Source organism: Ambystoma mexicanum, chromosome 3p (genome assembly GCF_040938575.1).
Source record: "Ambystoma mexicanum isolate Mex_15411 chromosome 3p, UKY_AmexF1_1, whole genome shotgun sequence".
Classification (NCBI taxonomy): Eukaryota; Metazoa; Chordata; class Amphibia; order Caudata; family Ambystomatidae; genus Ambystoma; species Ambystoma mexicanum.
The window spans coordinates 942,359,518-942,385,009 of record NC_090925.1 but is presented as its reverse complement, the minus strand read 5'-3'; the positions used below and the strand labels follow the sequence as shown (position 1 = coordinate 942,385,009).

Here is a 25,492-nt window from a genome sequence, read left to right as displayed (position 1 = left end):
CTCTTCTTGAGAGAAGTCTGGCTGCTCAGCCACAGCTACCAGGTAAATCTGGGTGGTACAGACTGCTACCAATTGGGTTTACTGCCAACACCTGTAGTCTTAAGCCTTTTGCTGTGGTCCCTAAGGGAACTGCACAGGTTTCTGCCTAACAACCCTTAGGGAACACTACAGACAATTAAGTCTACAAGTGGCAGTGCAATTTCAGTTATAGTGGTAGCAGTAGCGCAGCAGCCAGACTTATCTCAAGAGCAAATGAGCAGTAATAGGGATTACACAAAGGACTACAATTACTGTGCTCAAACAAACACTGACTCATAGTTTCTGGTTAAAAACATATAAGTACATTTACTTTTAAACCATCTGTTCACAAAACACTTCACTTCTATTAAAAACCACACTGTAAAATATACCACACACACCCAATGCCTTTGGTTCAGGTCAATTCAAGGCAAGTACATTAGGATTTGACAGACTGGTGTTGTGAAACAAAAGACGTTACTGGGGGTTAACAGCGCTCACTTTTTGACAGTAATGACAGTTTGGTCTTACGAAAGAAAAGTGTACCCTGGGAAGAATTGTAGCCATAGTCAAAATACAATTAGCACATTGAATAAAAACCAAGGCAAAGGGGGTAAAAATCATAGGCAATACTTTTGTCAAGGCACTTGAATCACAGGATGTATTCTAAGAGACAGATAAAGTCAATAGGCCTGCGCCAGTGTCAAATGGAGCAAGGCTCTGTTGTCGAGGTTAACGTTGCCAGGAGTACTTGGATATTGTCAAAGGGAGGCAAAAGTTATAAGAGGGAAGGAAGAAAAGACAAGCCTTCGGTAAGGAAAAGGGTTCACCCCGATTCCTCAAGGTTGGACGTAGAGAACGACCAAATGGACACATTACCTTGTTCGAATGAAGAAATCTGGTGCCACTGCAGATGTTCCTGGTAGTTCCTGCAGACTCACGGTTCCTGAAGCTTCAGTCGTGGGGACAAGAAGGACGAAGTCTGGAGCGATCTGCACTACCCAGGGACGAGGCCAGCAGCAGCAAAGCAACAGTGAATAAAAGGTGCGCTCCTTTAAAACAGGAGAGGGTTCTTCTGATGGCCATCCGGACCACTATAGCTTCGTGCAGCGATTTCGACCCAGAAGAGGATTCTCTGGCTGTAGAAAGGTGAGCTGGTTGATCCCACCAGGCTCAAAGGAAGAAGACTCCGGACTGGATCTTCTCTGTCGTTGAAGGGTAGATAGCTCAGGACTGCAGCAGGGCTTCACCCGGACTCAGGAGTTGCAGCAGCCGTCTTCTTCTCCGCTTCTCTTCGGTTCTTGTAGTTCCAGTGGCAACTCTCACTTCCAGCTCTAGAGTCCTGCCTTTTATGCGAAAATGCCCCATTCACACAGCCTGGCTATCAATCACACAGCAGGGGGGTTGTCCAGCCCGGACAACTACTCCAGCCAATGGACACAAAGTGTGACTTGGGTCTCAAGGGAGACCGTGTGCAGGGGGTTACTAAACCCCTCCCTCACATTCAGCCCACCTAGACACCCAGACGCCAAAGGAGGGCTTCTTCGTAGAAGCCCACCAAAGGACGGCGAACAAAGAAGGCATACCTGGTTTGCTGCGCAAAGTAAAACACAATAAGGATATTAACACAAAGAAATGGCAACTAAACCCGACCGGAGCCAAATTAAAAAGTATTTGGTCAAGCGGGTTTATGTTCGAGGCTAATGCAATAGCCTAAAACAGTACCACATTTATATAGTATTATCACTGTAGAAAAGATAGGGTAGATAAAACTGCCAGCAGCCAAATCTTAGTGTTAAGGGAACGAAACAAGGCTCCAGGAGGTACAGACAAAAAGGGATCAGAGTTAACCCTTTCCAAAACTCCATGTAAAATGGGGTTTACTGGGTCTATAGGTTAAATGACTACATAAAGTAAATGGCAACTTTACCTGTTTCTGGGGGACAGTAGTCATCCCCAGAAACATGGAGTCAGTGGGAAGTCTTAGAGACAACCCTGTGTTACTGCACTGAAGGTGCTGTGTAAAACACACAAGAAGTGGCTCCAGAGCATACCCCTGCCTACATTGTGCCAACTGCAGTTTGGTAATTAAAGGTAACACCGTATACCATCCCAGTACAGGCAACAAGATCCTCCTAAATACATTTGGCACTTGCGATAGCGTAAACATAATTTATGGAATAAAGTGTCCCTGTGAGAAATATTATGTTGGTCAATCTACGAGAGCAGCAAAAGTACGTTGGAACGAGCATCGTTCCTGCATACGTAACTCGAATCCTAACTCGGCAGTGGCTCGACATTGGAGCGAGAAACGCCACAATTTGACACAAATCAGGTTCTTGATCCTGGAAGTACTCAACAAAGTCAATCCCCATGAAGATTTGGGCCTTCGGCTAAACCAAAGAGAGGCATTTTGGATTGATAGACTTGAAAGCCTGTATCCCAATGGCCTCAATGAAGAAATTAACTATCATTGCTATATTTGAATTTGGTGTACTATTGTTGATTCCATGTGATATAATTCATACTGTTTCTGAATCCCCTGATGTTGTGTTTGCACGATACACACGGATCAGCATGTTCTATAAGGCGCAAGCACCGCTGACCTTAGCATGTCAGAACTGTCTAGTCATGTCGTTTTTTGACACGCACTGCAGTCCATTCCTGCTTAATGCCTCCATAGTTGTTTTTACAGCATTTTCACATCACTAGTATGCAAGTATTTGTTACATTGTAACTACAGCGCTTCCTGCGCTCTTGCATCAGTGCTGCCATTCCCGGACAGCTGTCTGGGACCGAAGGTGGCACCCATGGTGCCACCCATTGCAGCTAAGGAACAAGTTACTTACCTGTAACTGTTGTTCTCCAGGATGGGTCTGGCATGGATTCACATGCTCATGAATATTCCCCGTCGTCAGGCCGGGAATCCTCGGTATAGAAAAAAATCAGTATCAGTTTCAGTATTCAGTATCAGTATCAGCTGGCTGGCGGCTTCCCTTTGAGTAGATCTTCAACAAAGTCGGCTTCAGGGGCTGCCTCTTCAGTGGTAATTTTAAAGTGTTCAGCTGTCTTACGTAGGATTACGTTAAACGTCAACTGATCATCAATTGGAGAGGGGTTTCTTGTAGGGGTGGTTTGAGGGGAGTCCAAAGCCAGAATATCTGTATATTGTGGATCTGGGGACTGCCATGGTTGAGGGTCACCCATATCTGTGTCCTCCCCCCAGCCCTCAATGGGCTCATGTTCAATGGGCTCATGTTCCTCTTCATTAGAGAAAGGCTTTTCCTCTCTCTACAGTAACTGGTGGAATGTCTTCCTCAGTAAGGTCATAATTATACACATTCTCTTCTAAAGAGGGGTCAAAAAGCCTTGGGAATTTAGCTCTAGGGTTGAAAGGACTTTCATTCCGTGGCCTTCTTGGTGTAGGTTGTTCTGAACGTGATACAAACCTATCCAGCCTTTCCATGCAGTCCTCAAATTTTTCTCTAGTCCAGACTGATGACCTAGAATGGTCTAGAGGTGGAAAAGTGTCTCTAGCACTGTCTGCCGTCGAAAAAGTGTCTCTAGCACTGTCTTCTGTCGAAAACTGTAGAGATTTTTGCCTAAACGTTGAAGAAGGAACAAGTTACTTACCTGTAACTGTTGTTCTCCAGCATGGGTCTGGCATGGATTCACATGCTCATGAATATTCCCCGTCGTCAGGCCGGGAATCCTCGGTATAGAAAAAAATCAGTATCAGTATCGTTTCTGATCTGTCTTTCTTAGTAGTAACCAATCACTGGTCTCTGGGTCATACTGCCCCCAGCCAATGACTGCCCTCTCCCTAAGCCCCGCCTCCGGCAGCCATCCTCAGATTTGGTAGCACGTAAAGTGGCAGTATGACCAAGTGAAGAGCCGCAGAGGGATAGGCGGGAGGGTTCGCATGTGAATCCATGCCAGACCCATGCTGGAGAACAACAGTTACAGTTAAGTAACTTGTTCCTTCTCCAGCATGGGGTCTGGCATTGATTCACATGCTCATGAATAAGAGAATACATAGCAGTACACACATGCACAACCACGGGAGGTGGCAACAGGCTCAACATTAAGCATTACATCAACATTAAGCATCTCTTACCTCCTCCCCAGGCTCACTTAGGCGAACAGGTTGCGCAGCACTGCTTGGCCGACCCTGGACTCCTCCCTGGAGTCCCGATCGGCGCAGTAGAATCTTGTGAAGGTGTGCGTCGACCTCCACGTCGCAGCCCTGTAGATGTCCAGTAGGGGCACACCAGACAGGAACGCCGTGGTAGCAGCGATCGCTCTGGTCGAATGGGCCCTCGGACGGCCAGGCAGCTGTCGGTTTGCCAACCGATGATCGTGCATGATGCAGCCGGAGAGCCACCTGGAAATGGACGTCTTCGAGAGAGCCTTCCCTTGATTCACAGTCCCAAAGTTCACAAACAGCTGTGACGTCTTCCGAAAACTCTTTGTGCGGTCCACGTAGAACTTCAGCGCTCTAGCTACATCCAGCGAGTGCAAAGTCCTCTCGGCCGGCGACGAAGGCGACGGGAAGAAAACTGGCAACACCAAGGGCTTGTTGAGGTGGAAGTCCGACGGCACCTTGGGCATAAAGGATGGGTCTGCCCTCAGCACCACCCTCGTGTCATGATAAGTCAAGTATGGAGGCTTGCAAGATAGGGCCTGGATCTCTCCCACTCGTCGTGCGGAGGTGATGGCCACGAGGAAAGCTGTCTTCCATGACAGGAACTTCAAAGGTGCTGAATGCATAGGCTCGAATGGGGCCCCCATGAGCTTGGTCAGCACCACATTAAGCTCCCACGCCAGGGCAGGAGCCTTCACCGGCGGGAATGATCGGAATAGTTCCTTCATGAATTCTTTCACCAGGCGATGAGACCAGAAGGACGCCCGACCCGTCGTCCTGGTATATCGGGAGATTGCAGCCAGATGTATTTTGATGGAGGCGTGAGCCAGTCCAGCTTTGGCCAGCGACAGTAGGTACGGCAGTACTTGAGGGGCCGTAATCCGCAGAGGGTTAATCTTCTGTGCACGGCACCAGACAGAGAACCTCTTCCATTTATGTCCGTAGCACTTGAGAGTTGAGGACGCCCTGGCCTTTGCAAGAACCTCTCTGCAGTCGGCCGGGATGTCGTACCCTCCAAACTCTAGTGCTGCAGGAGCCAGGCCTGCAAGTTCAGCGACTCCGGGTTGTGGTGAAGAATGGCGCCTCCTTCTCTGGAGAGAAGGTCTGCGTCTGTCGGCAGCTTGACTGGTGTGGACGTTGACAAGTCCAGAAGGTCCGGGAACCAGATCTGTCTCGGCCACGCCGGTGCGACGAGGATCATCCTGCACCGGGACCTCTTGAGCTGGTTGATGAGCCGGAGCAGCAACGGCAGCGGAGGGAACGCATAAAGAAATAGACCGTCCCAGGGGAACGAGAAAGCATCGCCCATGCTCCTCGGCTGGGGGAACCTGCTGGCGAACCTTCGGCACTTGGAATTCGTCGCCGTCGCGAAGAGATCGATTTGGGGTTCGCCCCATCGTCGGAAGAGTCGATCCACTTGATCCTGGTGTAGTTTCCACTCGTGGCACGAGCGCAGCTCCCTGCTGAGTGAGTCGGCGATCGTGTTTTTATTCCTGCCAGATGAAGAGGCACCAGAAACATCCCTTGGGCGACGGCCCAATGCCACAGATCCTGGGCTTCCTTGGATAGGGCCGGGGACCTGGTTCCGCCCTGCTTCCGGATGTAGAACATCGTGGTGGTGTTGTCGGTGAAGATCCTCACCACCTTGCCCTTGAGGGACGGAACAAAGGACCTGAGGGCCCAGAACACCGCGCGGAGCTCCAAGATGTTGATGTGGAGAGACTTCTCCTCCGGGAGCCAAAGGCCTCTCGCGTGAAGATCTCCAGAGTGTGCTCCCCAACCTTCCAGGGAGGTGTCCGTCGTCACCGTCACCTGGTTAGCTGGGGTCTGAAAGTCCGTGCCCGCCGACAGATGGGAGCGGGTACCCCACCACTGGATCGCCTGACGGAACGTCTCGTTGAGAGGGATCCTGTCCTCGAAGCTGCCCGTCGACTGGATCCAGCGGGCGTCGAGGAACTCCTGTAAGGGTCTCATCCGTAGCCTGCAAAGGCGCACCAGATAAATGCAGGAGGACATCATCCCGAGGAGGGACTTGATAGATCTTACCCTAGCCATGTCCGTGGCCAGCAGACACTGCACCTTGCCCAGAATGGTCCTGGTCCTTTCCTCCGACAGCGAGGCCAGCCGCGCCAATGTGTCGAGCTTGGCTCCCAGAAACAGGGCGACTTGCGACGGAATCAATTGGGATTTTGGAAAGTTGATGGAGAATCCCAGGTCCGTGAGCAGCTGGACGGTCTTCGCAGTGTGCTCCACGGCGAGCTCCCTTGTCCTTGCCCGGATGAGCCAGTCGTCCAGGTAGGGGTAGACGTGGATCCCCTGTAGGCGCAGCCGCGCCGCGACCGGTGCGAGGCACTTGGTGAACGCCCCGGGTGCCGACTTCAATCCGAACAGGAGGGCCTTGAACTGGTAGTGCCGCCCTTGGACCACGAACCTGAGGAACTTTCGGTGTCTTTTTAGAATGGGGTTGTGGAAGTACGCATCCTCCAAGTCCGACGACGACAGGAAATTGCCCTCCTCCAGCTGTCCCAACACATGCTGGAGGGTGACCATACGGAACTTCTGTGCCTTGATGTACTTGTTCAGTCGTCGTAGGTCCAGGATGGGGCGCCATCCTCCTGTCTTCTTTTTTACGAGGAAGTACCTTGAGTAAACTCCGGAGCCCTGAAGCCTCTTTGGGACGAGCTCGATGGCACCCTTCTTGAGAATCGCCCTTACTTCCAACAGTAGTTGAGGTACGTGATTTTCCTGCCTGGCCACGGGTGGAACGCGAGGGCACTTCTTCTGAAACTCGAGGGCGTGCCCTTGGGCCATGGCATCCAGCACCCAACGGTCGGTGGAGATGGACTCCCACACGCTGACGAACCTCGCCAGCCGGCCTCCCACCGGGGTGCTTCGGCGGGGGCCCGGCCCCACGGTCGGTTCAATCTTGTTTGGAGGCCGCCTTGCCTCCTTGACCTCCTCGCCGACGACGACGGGCACCACCTGACTTGCCGCATCCCCTGTAGGCTTCCTGGGACGAAGATCTTGCCGCTTGGCGGTAAGTGGAGGAGCCACAGCCGGATCCCTTGGATGCACCTTGTCTGCCTCCGGAGCTCCGAAAGGACGGCCGTCGTTGTTGGAGCACTCCCAGTGCCCGGGCAGTCTATGTGTCTGTCTTGATGGCCTGAAGGGATTCATCAACCGCCTTCCCAAACAGGTTGTTCCCGTCGAAGGGCTTGTCCAAAACCTTGGTTTGTACATCCTGGCGGAAATCCGTGGCCTTGAGCCATCCTCGTCGTCTCAAGCAAACGCTGTTGCCCAACTGACGGAAACCGGTGTCGGCGATGTCCGTTGCCACCGTGATGGCGTGGTCCGAAGCAAATTCCCCCTCCTGTAGGATTTCAAGGGCCTCAGCCCTTTTGGCGTCCGGAAGGAAGTCTAACAGAGGGGCGATTTTGAACCACAACTCCCTGTCGTAGCGGGCTACGATAGCCAGGGCGTTGGCCACTTTGATAGTCGTCGCTGCGGATGAGATGATCCGTCGTCCCATCGTGTCCAACTTCCTGCCCTCGCCGTCCGGCGGGGAAGTTGATGTCGAGGCCGATGCCCCCCCAGCTTTCTTCTTTGCCGCTGCAGAGACGACCGAATCCGGGGTAGGTTGTGCCCGAAGGCACAAAGGGGCAGCGTCGGGGACCCGGTACTTCTTCTCGTACCGGTCCCTCTTTGCCGGTGCCGTGGCAGGGTTCTTGAGGAGGGCGAGCCCCTCATCCCAGATGTCATCAAGAAGCGGTACGGTGAGGACCGTCTTCCTTTTAGCCTTGTGCCGTTGGTAAAGGAACCCTTCTTTCTTCTTTTCTTCTGGGCAGAGCTGAAAAAGCTTAAATGCCCTGGAAATCATGGCATTAAAGGATCCAAAATCGTCGGGCGGTGACGCCCGAGCAGGGGGCGACAGGGGACACATCCCGTCGTCGCCTCCGTCGTCATCTGTACCCGTCGTAGCCGTGTCTGTGCCTGTATCATCCCCATGGGTAGTAGACCGGGGGGGAAGGCAGAGCAGGCCGCAGAGGTGGAAGAGGTGCCGTAGGATGCGTCCTCCTCCTCTTATGCGGTGGACTCTCCGAAGGTCCTGGCTCCGGTTCCCCCGTCGGGTCTGGCTCAGGTACCTCCGTCGGGGGAAGGGGCAACCTTGTCCTTATCTCCGAGCAGAAGGACTGAATCGCTGACAAAATGGCCACCGAGGTGTCCTGCGGCGCCGGAAACGACGGGCGCGAGGGCTCTTGAGGAGCCTTGTCGGCGACACCGTTGCTCTCGTCGTCGCCCTCGTCGGGATCCCTCCCGGTGGGCTGGGCCTCTTCCACGACTTCGATGAGCTCTTCAGAGGTCGTGTCCGTATCCACGATGGCCACCAGCCCCTCCCCCACCTTTTCCAACGAGGACTTCGTGGGGGGCTTCTCAATGGGCCTGAAAGACTACTCCCTCCGTGGTGGCAGGGAGACTCTGGGTCCTGAGGGCGCCTCCACTGGTGTAGCCTCCACAGGCTGAGCCAGGGCCGTGGCGACCTTCACAATCGAGGTCTTAGCAGGGTGAATTAAGGCCATCGTCACCTTCTGGACGCCTGGGGCCTTCACCTTGGGGGGAGGGTCCGAGCCTCGCTCCCCCTCTGCCGGAATCTTCGAGATCGACCGGGGCCTCTCCAGAAGCTTTGCCGGGTTCTCGGACTTCCTCTTACCCGAGCCAGAGCGTTGGCTCGTGGTTGATGGCGCCGGGGAGGATGCGCCCTGCCTAGCAGCCAAGGAGCCCGACCGTTTGGCGCTCCCGGTGCCCGCGGACTTGCAGTGCTTAGCCTTTTGTTGGGCCCCCGTTGCCGGGGCACCCTCACAGGACTTAGAAGACCGCTCGGACTTCTTCTTCTTCTCGCCTGACGGGCTCTTCCCTTCCAGCCAGTTGGCGAGACGGAGGTGGCGATCCTTCATGGTCCGCTCCGACATGTTCCCACAAAACGCACAGTCCTTCTCCTTGTGTGTCTTGTCCTCATGGAGACAGTAGAGGCATAACGAATGCTCGTCCTCCTTGAAAACATTCTGAAGCTGGCATCCAAGGCAGGTCCTGAACAGCTTCCCGGGCGTCGAGCTTCCTTTCTCCTGGGCCATGTCCGGGGTAGGCCTCAGAACTTCTGGAATCCTCCAAAACCGTAACTCGACGAAATCTTCACCCTTGAGGGGCGTAGAAAACTCCGAAACGGATCCCTGTTGATCGGATGTAGAAACGGTGGAGCTTGAGGCTCTATTTAACCGAAAAATGAGAAAAATCTCCTGAAAAAGCGCGAAAACGCAGCAAAAGCTCGAGAGCTACAGCACGAGGACTCCCAACACTTGAACGTGCGGTAAAAATCTGAGGATGGCTGCCGGAGGCGGGGCTTAGGGAGAGGGCAGTCATTGGCTGGGGGCAGTATGACCCAGAGACCAGTGATTGGTTACTACTAAGAAAGACAGATCAGAAACGAAACTGATAAATGATTTTTTTCTATACCGAGGATTCCCGGCCTGACGACGGGGAATATTCATGAGCATGTGAATCCATGCCAGACCCCATGCTGGAGAAGATGCATACTTACTAGCTTACTTTAATATTCCTAGCTACACTTTTCACACGATAAACCTTGACCATGACCTTAGATTTGTTACCACAGTTAGTGCCTGTCTTTGTCTATGACAGACACAGTTTGATTGAACCATTTCACCAGTATTTCTTCTATGTCTATGTCATTCGGTATTTTTTTTGTGTGCACTTTTTACGTGATTACTATTCATATCTTACCCTCTGCAGCACTGATAATTGTTTTTCATGCCCCCCTGACGCCCAGTTACCTCACATGCAGTCCTTTTTGTGTACGTGCCGCATCGCGTCTTCTCCCGAAGCGATGCGGTCACGTGTCTATTTATTGCAGCGTTTCCACAGCAACGCTTACATACAGCGATGCGCTACGGCGTTCCTATGGCCGCCGCAGACCCTGATTCTGCTTCTCAGGTACTTACACAAGCTGTCTCTCACTTTCCCTTGCCGTGGCTTTTATATCCTTTACTCAACACGGCCTCTTTTCAACAGATCCACTACAAGATTTGGTTGTGTGTCACACACTGTTGTTACTCGCAGCAGACCACACGTCTGCCACGGACTTTGCATTATTTTCCCCACTTGGCCACACACTTCTCGTGAGGTAATCCTCTAATTTCTTTTTTGGCTATTACTGTTGATTTTCTACACTATTCTACTCATTTGTTCTTTTCTTTTCTATTTGCATATCACAACTTGACCTGAACCCGCCCCTGTTTTTGGGATGTGATTATACATTTTTATGCTTATGTCTTCACTTCTGTTATTTACTGAATGTTACTTCACGTTGCATTACACCTTATGTTTGATGTTTTTAATTTTTTGTTATTAGATTAGACTTACCCTGATGAAGGAGTTTAATGCTCCGAAATGCATTGGTACATTAGGTCTATTCAAAAATATGAGAAGTGGCAGCCGCGTCCTCACTAAGATGTGATTAGTGATTTCCTTTTCGATATTTCTTTGAATTTGTTTTTGATAAACACACATTTTTCTTACCAAGACTGCAAATTCATTGGTACCTTTACTAAACAGATGTAGCTGAAGAAGTGAATTATTACTGTTGTCGAATAACCTGTTTAGAACTACACGACCCATGTTGAGTTTAAACAGAGAGCGGCTGTATGACTAGGTTTTTTTATCTAGTTTCTTGCTTCACTACAGAGCCCAAGATCACACAAAAAGTAGAAATACACATAGCAAAACACATGTAAGAGTGGAAAAGGGTTCACACTCTTACCAGGTGGAAAAAATAAACCCCAGAAATCCAGCAAAGCTGCTGAGGGACTCACTAGGTAAGAGAAATTAGCCATAAATGAGAATTCTCCCTAACATTCCATAATAGGGATAATGTTATATGCACATGTTAGGTTGCTCTATTTGCCCCAAGCCTGGCTTCATAAATGTAGATTTTCAGGACAAGATAAATCTTCAACACCACCACCCTTAAACAACCAATATACCAACATGTGTCAATTACATAAATGCTGTCTCGCTCATTTGGAAAATCACAGAAGATGTACTTAAGATCGTTCAGTGGCTGAAACTAAACAGGTTCTAGGGAGAGGAACATCAGGCTGTAAAAGGACTAAGAGTGGGACTCGAGCATCTGCAAGGCACCCCCGCGGCACCTTCGAACTAACCCAAAAGAATTATATGTCACACCTAATTTCCGGAGATACTTTAAAAATATAGGGCGGTTGGCTTGAAATAGAATTTCTCAGTCTTGATCACCTACCAGAAGAATCTGAGGACTCCATGGAGTCAACCGTGTTTCACAACCCACAAGCTAGAAACAACTTCCAGCAGGAACCTGGTGACATGGCAAAGATCAGAAGAAAATCCGATTAGATAAAGTACAAGTCCCCTTTCCACCATACTGTAAGGGCGTCCTTTCGCTAGGGACGAGAAACTGAACCTTTTTCACCAGAAAAAATGTCCCTTTAAATATAGATGGGGGCACGGCCCTGGGAGTGTGCGCTCTCCAGACTCCTCCCACTGGCGCCACTCCTCAGTCCCCTTTGACGCGCCGACAATATTAAAATTGCCTAATGACACAGGTTTATTACAGGGGAGGATGGTGGGACGTATGGAGGAAAGGGCACTATGAACTAGGAGTAGGTTAGTCACTACGTCCTGTCCCCTTTGCTCCATACAGTATGGACGATTATAACTGAATGCAGCCCTGGGGAGCAGGGTTGCCTCTCTAACAAAACAAGTTCTTCAAAACTGCCTGGCAAAATGCAGCATCAGACCTGGCGCCGGCATCCAAGCAGTATTTTTTGCAAAAAGCAGAGGGGGTAGCCCATGTAGCCACCTTGCTGATCATCTGCCATGGGATGTGCCTCCGGAAAGCCACAGCCGTGGCCTTGGCTCTGATGGCGTGGGCGTGCAGGTTTGCTGGCAAAGGCTTGTGCTCGCCCTCATACACCTCCTTGATGACCGTAACCATCCACCTTGCCATGGAAGCCTTGGATGCTTGACAGCTTGGTTTTGTTCCCCCAAAAGCTCTTAGTCCTGTCCAGATAAAATCTTATATCACATCTGACATCCAGACAGTGCAATACCTTCTGAGCCTCATCCTTTGGGTCTGCAAAGAATGTTGGGAGTACTATCTCCTTGTTCAGATGAAAGGAGGAAACAACCTTAGGAAGAAATGTAGGGTACGTTCTAAGCACTACCTGGTCACAATCAAATGTTGTATATGGTTCTGAGGCCACAAGGTAAGGCCCACCAGAAGGGCTGTCTTCATGGTAACCATCCTGATGTCCGCGGAGGCCATGGGCTCAAAAGATTTGTGTGTCAGGGCGCCCATCACCACACTGAGGTCCCATATCGGATGTGGATGTTTGACAGGCATGTATAACCTGGTTAGACCAGCGGAATGTCTCTTAACCAAGGGATTGCAGGACGAAGAAATTTCACCGGAGTTCCTGCAGGCACCTATGGCCGCCAGATATGTATGGCAGGTGTCTACCTGCACACCTGAATGAGCCAGATGCGCTGAGAAAGACAGAACATTATCCAGTGAGCATGTTAATGGATCACATTTCTTTGTTTCAGCCCAGAGACAAAACCTAGTCCACTTGCTCCTTTACCAGCTCCTGGTGGAGTCGCTTCTAGCCCCTTGTACGATAGCCAGCTTATCCTGTGACAGGTTCAGATGCTGCAGGGTAACCTGTTCAGGACCAAGCAGCTAGGGGTAATTTCTGCTGAGCAGGGTGAAACACTGTGCCCCCATGCTGGGGGAGTAAGTGGGATGGGCCCACCGGGATTTGTACTGGGGGCTGATCTGACAGGCAGCGAAGTTCAGAGAATCAGGTTCCTGCGGGCCACCCTGGTGCTTTCAAGATGAGTCGAAGGCTCAGAGACTCCCTGACCCTGCAGATGACAATGTGAACTAGGGGAGTTGGGGGGGAAAGGCGTATGCGTAGATGTTTTTCCACGGGATCTGCAATGCGTCGCACAATGAGCCCCTGCCCTGCCCCAGCCAGGAGGCGAACTGGGGGCATCTCCTGTTGGCATTGGTGGTGAAGAGGTGCACCTGAGGGTGGCCCCACCTGCTGAAGATCCCCTGGAGGACTTCTCCGTTCAACTGCCACTTGTAGTTGTCCATCCCCAGCCTGAGGAGACTGTCCGCCTCCAGGTTGGATTCCCCAGGAAGATGGACCACTGACAAGTGAATGTTTTTCGACAGTGCCCACTCCCAGATGTCGATCGAAAGCCTGCATAGAGGTGGAGACCTAGTACCGCCCTGCTTTTTGATGTAATACATGCAGGTGGGGTTGTCCGTTTGGATGCAGACCGATTTGCTGCTGATCATTGGGAGAAAGGCTTTGAGAGCAAGCCAGATATCCATCATCTCGAGCCAGTTGATGTGTTCCAGCTGTTCCTGATGAGACCATACTCCATGGACGCTTTGGTTGTCCAGGGTAGCCCCCCCCATCCCTCTAGGGATGAGTCTGTGGTAATGGTGATCTGTGGTGAAGGCTGCCGGAGTGGCCTGCCTACCAGCAGGTTGGTGTCTGAACCCCACCAGACCAGGCCCTGGCGGAGATGCTGTGGTATGCTGACTGGCTCCGCCTGAGAGCCCTTCTCCCGATTCCAGGAAGCTGAGAAATGAAGCTGCAGTCTCCTCATCTTGAGCCTTGTATGCAGCACCGCGAGGAGACATGCTACCATTATTCCGAGCAGGTGTTGGTTCCACGAGGCTGAGGTTACTGCATTGCTAAGGAAATGCCCTGTGGCCCTCTTGAGTGTTGTGATCTTGTCCGTTGAGGGGAAGATCATCTCGATCCTTGTATCTCAAATAATAAGACCCAGAAGTGTCAGTCTGCGTGGGCAGTAACTGACTTTCTGAGATTGATAGAAAATCCCAGATCGTATAGTGTGTGCAAGGGAGTGGAGACCGTGTGATGCACTACATCCGAGGGACTTCACCCTCACTAGCCAGTCATTGCGGTATGGATACATGTGGTGTCCTTGCTCCGCAAGTAGCACTGCCACCGTGTTCGTTAGCCTTGTAAAGACCCTCGGGCCGAGTTGAGTCCAAAGGGCAGAACTCTATTAAAAGTGAAAACCCATGATTCTGAACCGTAGGAAGGACTGACAGGGTTCCCAAATCGGGACGTGCAGGTAAGCATCCTTCAGATCAAGGGAGCACATTCAGTCTCCCCAGCACAAAGTCGCCACAATGAAGGCTGGGGTAACCATCTTGAACTTTGGAGTGAAAGGTTCAAGGCAGAAAGGTCCAGGCCAACCAGGTGCGTTTTGTGTATGGCGAATATCCGGGAATAGAAGCCCCTGCCTCGCTGTGAGGCTGGAACTTCGTCCACAGCCTGGATCGCTACGAGCGAGCGGATTTCTACCAACAGAGTTGCCATCCCAATCTGCAGGAGTGGAGGGTAGGAAGGAGTCAACGGAGGAATTGGCGTGGACCCCGGGATCGAACCTGTGTTGCTCTATGTCGTCTTGCTTCCAAGGTGAGCAAGTTGCCCCTGAGCTATCCTCCCGATCCACGGGCCAGCGAACCTTGTCTGTCAAGAATGAAGGGTAAGCCTGCCCCCCAGCGGAGACTCGTCGATCAGGATGGACTTGTCACAACTTCCTTCCCTCTGAGGCTGGTGCTGAGGAGGGGGACTGGAAGAATCCCTTGTTAGCCGCCTTGTGCTGCTTGCGTCTGTGCTAGCTCAGAGACCTATCAGGTTCTCTCGATCGTCTCTCCTGGAAGTCCCTAAAGCCTCCAAAGGCCCAGCCCTTGTCTGAGTGCTGGTGAGCCTAGCTGTAGGTCTTGGGTGAGGATTTTGTTAAAATAGACAAGGATTTTGCTGTCTGAGAGGTCGAGGATGTGTTCCTGCACATCTGGGTTGAATTCTTTCGCCTTTAGTCAAGCCGTCCTCATGTCCTCATGTCGGTGGCGATACAAATGGCTCTGCCTGAGGTGTCAATGTGGGCCACTGTAGATAGACTCCATTATATCCTGGGCCACAAATTTTGGCTCCGCAAAACATGCCTTGAACCGTGCCTGGCTGTGAGCAGAAAGCTCTGGAACTAAGTCTGCAATTTCCCACCACAACTTTTGATTAACAGCAGCCAACATGGCATCAGCGTTGGCCTGACGCAGGTGGAGCATGGCATTTGAGTAGATCTTTTTGCCGAACAACTCCAACAGCTTTTCCTCCTTCCCCAGTAGTGAAGCAGCAAATGCAGCTGAGCAAGACTGTAGTTTTGTATATAGTGATGCCGCTGCTATAACAGAGGAATGTGGATGGGGGTGCACCGACAATAGGGTGAATCCCCCTCCGTCTGCCTGTATTTGGCGTCCAGGCGCTTGTTGGTAGGCTGGGTGGAATGTGGCTTGACCCATCCCTTTTTGGCTAAGGATTCCATGTCCTTCTGAGAGTATTCCTATTCTCGTGGGAGGATGAAGCGTAAGCACTTCGGCCAGGACCCCTGCCTCTGATTGCTCCACCTGCGGCTGAGGGATGCCTAGGCACTCCGCCAGACCTGCCAGCCTCTCATGGAATGCTTTAGCTGACCGACGATGGTGTGTCAGGATCTTCCTCCTCGTCCGTGTCCACCGCTGTGTCCTGCAGATCTGGGGGTGCAGGAGGGGTGCTGGGCGCGGGCATCTGTGGCGTAGGGGGGGCTGCTGAGGGGGCTGGGCCGGGCACGGAGATGCCATGATTGGAGCGGGCGCGGGAGCCAGGGGCTGAGCTGGACCCAAGGCCTGGGCACCAGAGCTTGAGGCAGTACCGGAGGTAGCATGTCCCGGATTCCATCCCTGAGGAGGGTGACCATCTGTGGTGATCTCATGAGGGTGAGGAACTTCTCAAATAACCTATCCGCGCAAGCAGGCGGGGTGCTTGAGGGCGTAGGGGCTGGGACCTGTGGCTGTGGTGTCCTGGGCAGTCCCTGTCTCGCAAAACTGGGGGATGCGTACCTCCCCTAGGGAGTAGAGGGATTAGACGCAGACCAGGTAACAGGCGTTGCCCAGTCCCATCTGGATGAGCACTTTCCTGTCTGATCTCCATGCGGATAAGGTGCAGGGTGAGCCGGCATTTTGTCTGGCACGGGAGCCATTTTGTCCTCCTCCACGCCCCATGCCTGAGGCATGGTGCTTACTAAGCTGGGTACAGTCTCCACCTGCACGCTGAATAGCGAAAGCTGGGACCGTCCCTGCAGTTCTGGTTGAGACCTGGGAGGCGGAGTGCCCTCAGCCATGGTGCCGGTAGGGCTACGTACAGGTGCCCCCCTCTGACATGGGCCAGTACTAGGGCAAAGACCTTCGGGTCAGAGCCCGGCAATAGAGCCTTGCGGCCCCTCAGCGGTGGGAACGGTTGGATCTTGCGACCCCTTGGGCCGGTAGCTGGAGTAGCCTCAGTCCCCGTGCTGGTTTTAGGACCTGGGAGGTCCCTCCCGCTTGGGCGCTTCCTGGTGAAGGAGTCACCCTTACGGGGAACAGAGGAGAACAGAGCACCTGACTTGGGCCTGGTCTTCCTCCTCACGTATGCTTTGACATCCTCTGGAGGTAATCTTTCGAAGAGCTCTCTCCACCCTGCCAACCGATTCTTCAGAGCGCGCAGGGTCAAGACGTTGCACGTGGATCAGCCGTCCCAGCCATGGTATGGGCCAAAGCACCGGAGGCAGAGTGTGAGGGTCGGACGTAGGGAAGGAACCCTTGCAGGCTGGACACCTGCTGAATCCCGCCGTCGCCGATGAGCGCCAGGGAGGAGCCTGGCACAAGAGGACAGAGTAGTACCTCACAATTGGAAGTGAAAAATGATAGAGAGAATAACTTCTTCCGGGGAAGAGTGCGTGGAATTACAAGGCCAGAGGTCCAACCCAGGAGCGCTGGTGAAAGCGGACTGTTCCCTTCGATGCAGAAAAGAGGACTGAGGAGTGGCACCGGTGGGTGTAGTCAGGGGAGCGCATGCTCCCAGGGCCGTGCGCATCTAAATTTAAAGGGGAAGACAATTTTTTCTGGTGAAAAAGGTTCTGTTTCCCGTCCCTAGAGAAGGGACGCCCATACAATATGGAGTAATGGGGACGGGACGTAGGAGTATATACAGGTACAAGCAAGTGGAACCGCATTGTGAAATAGGGTGGGCAGTACCCCTACCATACATAGGGTCACACTCCTTGGCTCTTTCATAGAAATGCAGGTATGATTCAGATTTCAACTTGTTGCACGCAACTGCCTTATGTGTTGTTTTATCTCATTCACAGGGGTCCTTGGCTCCTACATTATTTGGCAGTTAACTGATGCAACTTCACAAATTCAGCCGGTCTCTCCTTATACGTCTTTAGACGGTATATCCAGCATTGATCTCTGAATACTGAATGCTTTAGTGTTCTCCATGTAGTGTTCAACCAGAGGACGAGTAAGGGTCTTATTTTGCTAACATGACCAATGCTCAATTAGCCATTTGATAGGCCTGCTTGCCATCCCTGTGTAGCACAATGTGCATGGACAGGATTTTAAAGCTGACAATATAACATGAATTACTGTGTACTGCAAGGTGTGGTAAATCTTAAATCTATTTCTTTAGTTCTTTTGGTCTGGTGGGAGCCTGAACATCCACCCCCTTAGAGTATGTCCTGTGGATGGTTGCATGTTCCACAGAATTATTTGGTGTGTTCTGTCTAGGGCTGTTTACACAGTATATCCAAAGGGTTTTTGTGGGTGACTTGATTGTTTGAAGGCAAAGTGAGGGTGTGGTGTATTGTTTTCTGAGCATGATACTTGCTAAAAAATGGCTTACCAGCCTCAGGTTGCACACAACAATGGAGACCACTTCTCCATTCCCCATTTCCTGCAGAAATCCTCGTCAGTCAATTCTGAACGCCTGTGTAAAATCACCTCAAAGACACCTAGAGGTGAGGAGCAGCTTCACAGCAACTTACAGAAACATACAACTAACTTGCAATTTAGAATGCAAACATCTGTAAATGTTGCAAAAATGTAAAACCTATTGTGAAAGAATATTTTGTGTTAGTTTCATTACATATTTTTGCATACATGTTCCGTTGTAATGTACTCTACAAGGGCAAGATGAAAAAGAATGATTATTATAACTCACGCAAAGACCCAGATGTAGTTCTTCTCCGTTTTGGAATTTCTTGATTAGCCTTTTCATTCGCTAATGAACCTCGAGTTTGAATAGTCCTTAAAACTCCTTTCTGTGACAGTTCTGACTTCTCAAATCCATGAAAATATTTCATATGGTAGTGAAGAAGTTTTGCTTTACGGAAGAATTTTGAACAATCCTTAATCTTGCACTTGAACTTGCTGCGGTCTAAATCATTGGCCAGCACTTTCGAAACAAGAGATTCATTGTGTTTCTTCAAACCAGTTGTCACTAAATGAACAAAAATGTATATGTTAAGTATTCAACAATGAAACTAAAGATGCAAAACGTTTGACATGTAATATTTTATTCATGCCGTTTAGCAATATTTTTACAAGATACAAATTATCACACAGTACTCCCTGTGATTTTGCCTTTAGTCAAGGCCTTTAAGATGTATACTCAGACTGATATCTCATTTTGAAAAAGCCTTTGGGAAAAACTAGATTTGCACAATCTTATTATAGTCACCAGTGTGTGAAGGAACTGCTCCAGTGTGACTACATCACAGTGACAATATTAGCAACATAAATGGTGTGCTTGTTATAAATAAGTAGCTGCACATACCCCTTAACTCAATTTTTCCATGCCAGAAAACTAGTAGAAATACCAGGAAAAACAGTGGTTACAAGCAATTGTAATCCCTCAAGGAAGGCTTAGGGACCAAGAGCAAATCAGTCGGAGAATAAAAACATACATCTGAAAGGTTAGTAACTTTCTCTTCGAATAGATACGTTCTTCCTACAGAGTCTTGTGACAAAGTCCCATTTTGAAATCTAGAGGATGAGGCCGGGAAGAACTTGGTGGTTAGTGATCACTACCGACTCCCTGATAGGGCCCCAGAAAGGCAAGACTCCTCAGAACAATGCAAGCCTTCTTTGTTTAAGCCAGCAATACATCGTATTGTGCCGCTTATCAAATGAGAAGCCCCCCCCGCAATTCAATCTACAGAAAGTTTACAGTATTCACTAATAGGGAGTCCCTTACTATGGTCAGAGCTCCGGCTACTGACCCGGAAGGAAATGCCACATTTGCCGCTCACAGCAGGGACTTGCTGATATGGACAATGGCAACACAATTTCTAAGCAGAAGGGATGTGACACACTGGTTTTGCTGGGCTGCAGACATAGCACTAAGTTTTTCCGCAGAACACCGGACATACCCGTGGAAGAATAGTTTCAGAGGGAGAGCTATTCAGCTGCAGGCGTCAATCACATATGTCCACATAAATACAGACCTCTGGGCTCCATTGGAGTCAGTGCGATGATAGAAATGCCATATGCTTTCAAATCAAGAGAGCAGCTGCTGCTTCATTAACAAAAGTGGATAAAAGGTGGTATCAGCAGAAGCAGGGTCAGCTCGCAGAGCTGAGCCTTGGCCTGCTGCCAAATGAACAACAGTTGGAAAGTTTGTAATTATAGTAGTAGTTTATTTGGTGACCAGAGTTATCACCAAAACACAATAAAAAAACACACATTCACAGGGATGCTGCAGAAAAGTTCCTACAGCAAGCCCATTTGAAGGATTAACAGCACTCATAAGCACCCAGTTAAAAAAAGGAGGGGTTGCCACATATCTGGAAATATCCTAGGATCAATTGTGCTCATGAGAGCTCTCTGGAGCAGTTTGCAACTTGGAATAGCTCCACACACAATCACAATGGGTAATCATGATGGTTGGGCATGGGTATCCAAGGTATTACTGTTGTACTGCCAGGTCAAATTTCATATCAACTCAGTACGATGTTAAACATGTTATCCTGGGGAACAATACTTTTTAGTTCATAAGGAGGCGTGCAATGTATTAATGGCTGTGCATGAATTCGCTTTCAAGAGGTTTGGTCAAAGGATTCGCTGTCTTTTAATGGTGTTGACTTTTTCCTAAAATTAGCTCGAAAAGGGGCTAAAGGGTCGCTCAATGGAAGAGCCTCTAATTAGGATTAATAATTGTTTGTCAGTAGAGATTTTATAAAATACAAATTGACCATAATAACTTGCTAGCCATTAGGATGCACTATAAATTAATTATCAGCAGTCCTGGCTGATTATCAATATAAATAGCCCTCTGGATTGTCAGAGGACCAATCGTGTTAGAAAATGTGCCAACATCTTTTCGAAATTCGGTGTAGTCAAAACGGTACACACAATATTTTGTTAATGGGGGACTTGAATGGAGTGTGCCCTGGAAATATTATGCTAACAGAGGAGGAGGTGAGCTTGGAAAGTTTAGATTTACCATAATCTATTATGAGACAACAGAACGCCAATTCTCAAGGGTTGATGTGGGCAGAAATATTAGCAGAGTGGAGCCCATGTTTGATTAATGGACGAGTCAATGGAGATGTACCAGGAGCATATACTTGGACATGGGTAAGGTCAAATCAACTCTTGACTGCATCTTTGCGTCCTCCTTAGTCATAGATTAAACTTGGCACTTGACAGTTAAAAAAACAAAGTAGTGAGCATGAATTTTTGAGTGCCAGTTTATGATACATATATTAAATTAAGGGTTACTTGGCAAGTGCTGGTAAAGAGTGCGGGGGAAGACACGTCGAGGGAGGGCCTGGCCCCGGTAAGGCTCATAAGGGACACAGGCAACCAGTCGCAGCGTCAGGTGGAGACTAGAAAGGGACGGGGAGAGGGAAGGTGGAGGACAGAAGGAAAGTCTTGAGAAGCTTCCAGGAACTTAAGGAGATCCAGCTCAAGTCAGAGAGGGGCAGGGAGGCCGATCCAGAGGGCGGCTCCTGCCGAAGAGAGAGCTCTAACCCCCCACTGTCTGCTTGGAGAAACGTCTGACCTGCATAGAGAGGGAGCTTGAGGACCAAAGGACTCTAAGCAGGGCGGTATTAAGGGAGAGGGAGTTGGATGTAGGGAGGTTCCAGGCCCCAAAAGGCCTGGTGGATAATCCAAAGGGTCTTGAATTTGATCCTTGCAACCACCGGGTAGCCAGTGGAGAGATTTTAGGGCTGGAGAGATGCAGTCCCTGGGCTAGAGGCCACGGATAAGTCTTGCATTCCTATTCTGGATTAGTTGAAGAGGGTGGAGGGAGAAGAGAGGTTGATTAGGGAAGAAACTGTTGCAGTAATCCAGCCTGCAGAGAACCAGAGCTGTGCAGACATTACGTCTCTTGGGGAAGGTGAGGAAAGGGAGAATGCCTCCAAGGAGGTGAAGCTGATAGTGGGTCTTCTTGGCAAGGTCAGAGATATGAGGTATGATGGAGAGAGAGGGGAGTCGAAAATGACAGCCAGGTTTTTGGCCTCACACAGAGAATAGGAGGGAAGGATGGGGCAAGGTTCCCAATGAGAAGGAGCTCAGTCTTATGGGCGTTAAGGCAGAAATTATTAGAAGCACACCATGCCTGAATAGCAGTCAGACAATCAGGAATGAGAGAGGAAGAAGAGGAGAAAGAGGAGGGAAGCTTAAATGAGAGCAGTATGTCATCAGCATTGCACTCGAAATGAGGAGAGAAGGTGATATCAGATGGGCAAAAGGAGAAAGATAGATATCAAAAAGCCATGGCGTGGCGAGAGGATAGAGCCCCGAGGGACGCCGCAAGTAGAGAGTGAAGTAGAGGAGAGAAAAGGGCCCTCACGGGTGCTTAGGAGAGCAGATTCCATGCCTCTGGCTGCTCTGAATCCAGGCTGGTGGTTGTGGAGGCAACCAACAGATTCAGTGTGGTGGATTAGTTGGGAGATAAACTTCTCCAGGAGTATGCCCAAGAAGGGGTAGTGGAGATAGGGCAGTAATTAGGCAGGCAGGAAGGAAGGGTCCGCAGACGTCTTTTTTTAGGAGAGGGCACACAAGGGAGTGCTTGAGGGGTGATGGGAAGGAGCCGCTGGCAAAAGAGTGGTTACAGAACTCAGTCAAGGAGGGAGAGGGAGAGTCAATGTTGTCCTTGATAGCTCTAGAGGAGCAGGGAAGCACCTGTTTGGAGGAGACCTTCATAGAACTAACTGTCTTGGTGACCTCATCCGGTGCTATAGGTGAGGAGGAGAGAAGGAGGTAGGGGGTCTAAGGGAGGCCTGGTGCAGGTGGAGGAGGGGGGGGGTAGAGGAGAGAAAGGAAAGGACGTCCTGAGATTTGGTTGTGAAATGGGAGGCCAAAGCCGAGCAGAGGGCCTGTGAAGGAAGAGGAGAAGTGGAGACTGTAGTACAATGTTCCTTGCAGATTTTGAAAAGTTCAGCTGTTTTGTTTGTGGCCCCAGAGATGTAGGCTTAGATATTGGGCCGTTTCTTAGAACGGATGGAGAGTCTGTGCTGCCGCAGAAGCAGGCGACAGGCCATTTGTCAGAGGATGTGCTGGAAGCCAACCACTTCCGTTCCACACCTTTGACCTTGCGTTTCAGCAAGGCTAGTTCAGATTCATACCAACTATTGCAATTGGAAGCAGGCTTAAAGCAGATCCTCATGACAGGGGCAAGTGTGTTGGAGATGGAGAGGTGACGGTTAGCAAATGTAGAGTCATTGTCGGAGTCAACATCAGGATTGGGGAGGGGGTGGGGGGTTAAGGAGGCAGCAAAAGCAGCTACTGACTTTCACTTCATCAGTCGAACGACAGAGAAGCAAACTGGCAGTGCGGGCAGAGGTTTAGTCAGGGAGCCCAGGAGCTCCAGATGGGAAGTGAGGAGGAGAGAATGGTCAGTCCAGGAGAGAGCAGTAGTGTGAGGGTTAGAGAAGGAGATATCAGCTGAGATGAGCACATCTAACGTGTGCCCGGAAGAGTGAGTTGGGCCAGAGGGAAGAAGGGTGAGGGAGAGATAGTCACAGAGGTTGCGGAACAGTATGGCTACATAAAGAGTGTCGAGATGAATGTTAAAGACACTGAGGAGAAGTTTAGAGGTAGACGCCGGAAGACAATAGGGCGGCCCATTCAGAAAATAAAAGAGATCAGCCCAGGGGGCCTGTAGATGGTAGCGAGAGTGAGAGAGAGGGTAGGAATGATGCAAATCTTGCAGACAAGACACGTAGTATTGAGTGGGTATAATGGAAGCAGGGACCCAATCAGGGAAGACAAGAGCCACTCCACCTCCGGACCAGTTAAACCCGGGTTTGGTGAGGATCTTCCATCAGGAAGGAGAGTGTCAAAAGCAGTGACAGAGCTGGCATTGAACCATGTCTCAGTGAGAGCGAGGACATCTATGTCACCCGCTCTCTCCTTTCCTGTCACTCTATGGCCGGCCTCTCTTGGCCCTCCTCCTGCTCCAACCTGTGAGGCAAAAAACCTTGGGTTAATCTTTGACTCCACACTCTCCTTCTCTCCTCACATCTCTGACATCTCTAAGAAGTCACACTACCAGCTGAACCTCCTCAGAGGAATTCTACCTTTCCTCTCCTTCCCCCAGAAGCTCACCGTCTCCAGAGCTCTGGTTCTCTCCAAGCTGGACTACTGCAACAGCCTCTTTCTAAATCTGCCTTCCTCTACTCTCCGCCCTCTGCAACTCATCCAGAACAGGACTGCGAGACTTTTCCTTGGTCTCAAGGGCAGGGATCGTATCTCTCCAGGACTGAAATCTTTGCACTGGCTCCCAGTGGCTGCGAGGATCAAGTTCAAAACCCTCTGCATTGTCCACAAGGCCTTCTGAGGCCTGCGGCCTCAATACCTTAAACTCTCTCGTCCTAAATATTTTCCTTCTCAAGCTCATCCAACTCCCTCAGAGTCAGTCGCTTCTCCAAGCAACGGGTTGCTGGTAGATCTCTTTCTTCGGCTGGGGTCTCCCTCTGGAACAGTCGCCCTGAAACTTGAGGAGAACCATCTCCGGTTGCGGAAGCACCTCAAAATCTTTCTCTTTGCTTCTGCCTTTTCTCCTCCTCTCCCCTGCTGACCTCCTGACTGATTCGGAATCTGCACTGGTAACCTGGCCACCCTCTGATCCTGGGCCCAGGCCCATCCCCCGCCAGTCACACACACCTGCCTGGCATCCCCCGCACTTGTGGACTGTTTCTGTATCCCTTCAGTCCCACTACCAGCACTTGACACCTGATGTCTGCACTCACCTTTGCACTTGCCACCTGCTGGCAGTTACTTTACTTATTGTTATTATTCTATTCCCATATACTGCACTGTCCCCCCCCCCCGGGCACTCTTCTCTCTTCCCCATCCCATGCACTTGCGGGAACTGAATGACACCTGGCCTAGTATGATCGCGGTCTGTCCTACCTTTGTTCCCCCTCCCTTGCGTCGTCGCGCCTTGAAACACTTGTGTATAGGCGTGTTATAAATATCATATCAAAGTCTTCAAGGAGGTCTTCAACATCCTACAGCATTAAAAACTGGTTTAGAAATAATGTAAATGTCTGTTGTTAAGGTATTACATTGCGTGGGAGGTGTATAATACACTGAAGAAAAAGATATTGCAGTGTTAAACAATTGGTTGAGGGCTCACAAAAAACATAGAAAACTAAAATGGCAAGAAATTCTTGGCACGTTAGTAATGAATGAGCATAAAAAGTCACAGCACTCTTTAATGAGGATACAAGCTGCCAAGTCAAATACAAGGCAAAACCAAATAGTGAAGCAGTTTGTGTTTTGTTCTAAAAAGCAACATTTTATCAAGACCTAAAAGCAGACAATTTATTGTGGTGTAATTCAGACAGGTGGGAGGGTGAGTTCTTCAAGTAGTCTATTGCTGCAATTATTTAAAAATGTTAAGAAAACAAGGGACCCTGGGCATTGATGGCTTAGCTGATGTGGTTCTGAAAGCTTTCCAGTTTATTTGAGCAGAGATTCTTTATATTCGATGTGGAAACATTATCTACTTAGATCAAGTGATACTTCATACCAATCCACAAAAAAAGGAGGATGTGACAATCCAGACGATAGGCCCATCGCTCTAATGGGCGTAAGAGGAAAGATCTTTGCGGCCTTATTTTTGAAAAACCTGCAGGTCTGGAGTCAACAGAATAGCAGTCTTTCTGTATTTAAAACAGGTTTTAGGAGGGGTCAGAGCACTTTATTGAATAGTTTTGTTGTGAACATACTTAAATCTTGGGCTCTGTCTAATCCAGGCATGGCAGCGTATTTCACCTTCAGTGATCATATGAATGCTTTTGAAATGGTGGGTAGGAACAGATTGTGATCCAGGTTAAGCTAGTGGGGGGATCCCTTCCATG

At 50.0% G+C, this 25,492-nt stretch overlaps 1 protein-coding gene across 3 annotated transcripts in view; it reads right to left on the bottom strand.

Annotated features, from left to right (window-relative positions):
- PHF20 (PHD finger protein 20) overlaps positions 1-25,492 on the bottom strand; it is a 2,392,123-nt gene that overhangs the window by 859,906 nt on the left and 1,506,725 nt on the right. For all 3 annotated transcript variants that reach the window (XM_069652246.1, XM_069652248.1, XM_069652247.1), the window contains exon 17: positions 18,337-18,615. In XM_069652246.1, coding sequence (XP_069508347.1) covers positions 18,337-18,615 — 279 coding nt within the window. The remainder of the gene's footprint in view (positions 1-18,336; positions 18,616-25,492) is intronic.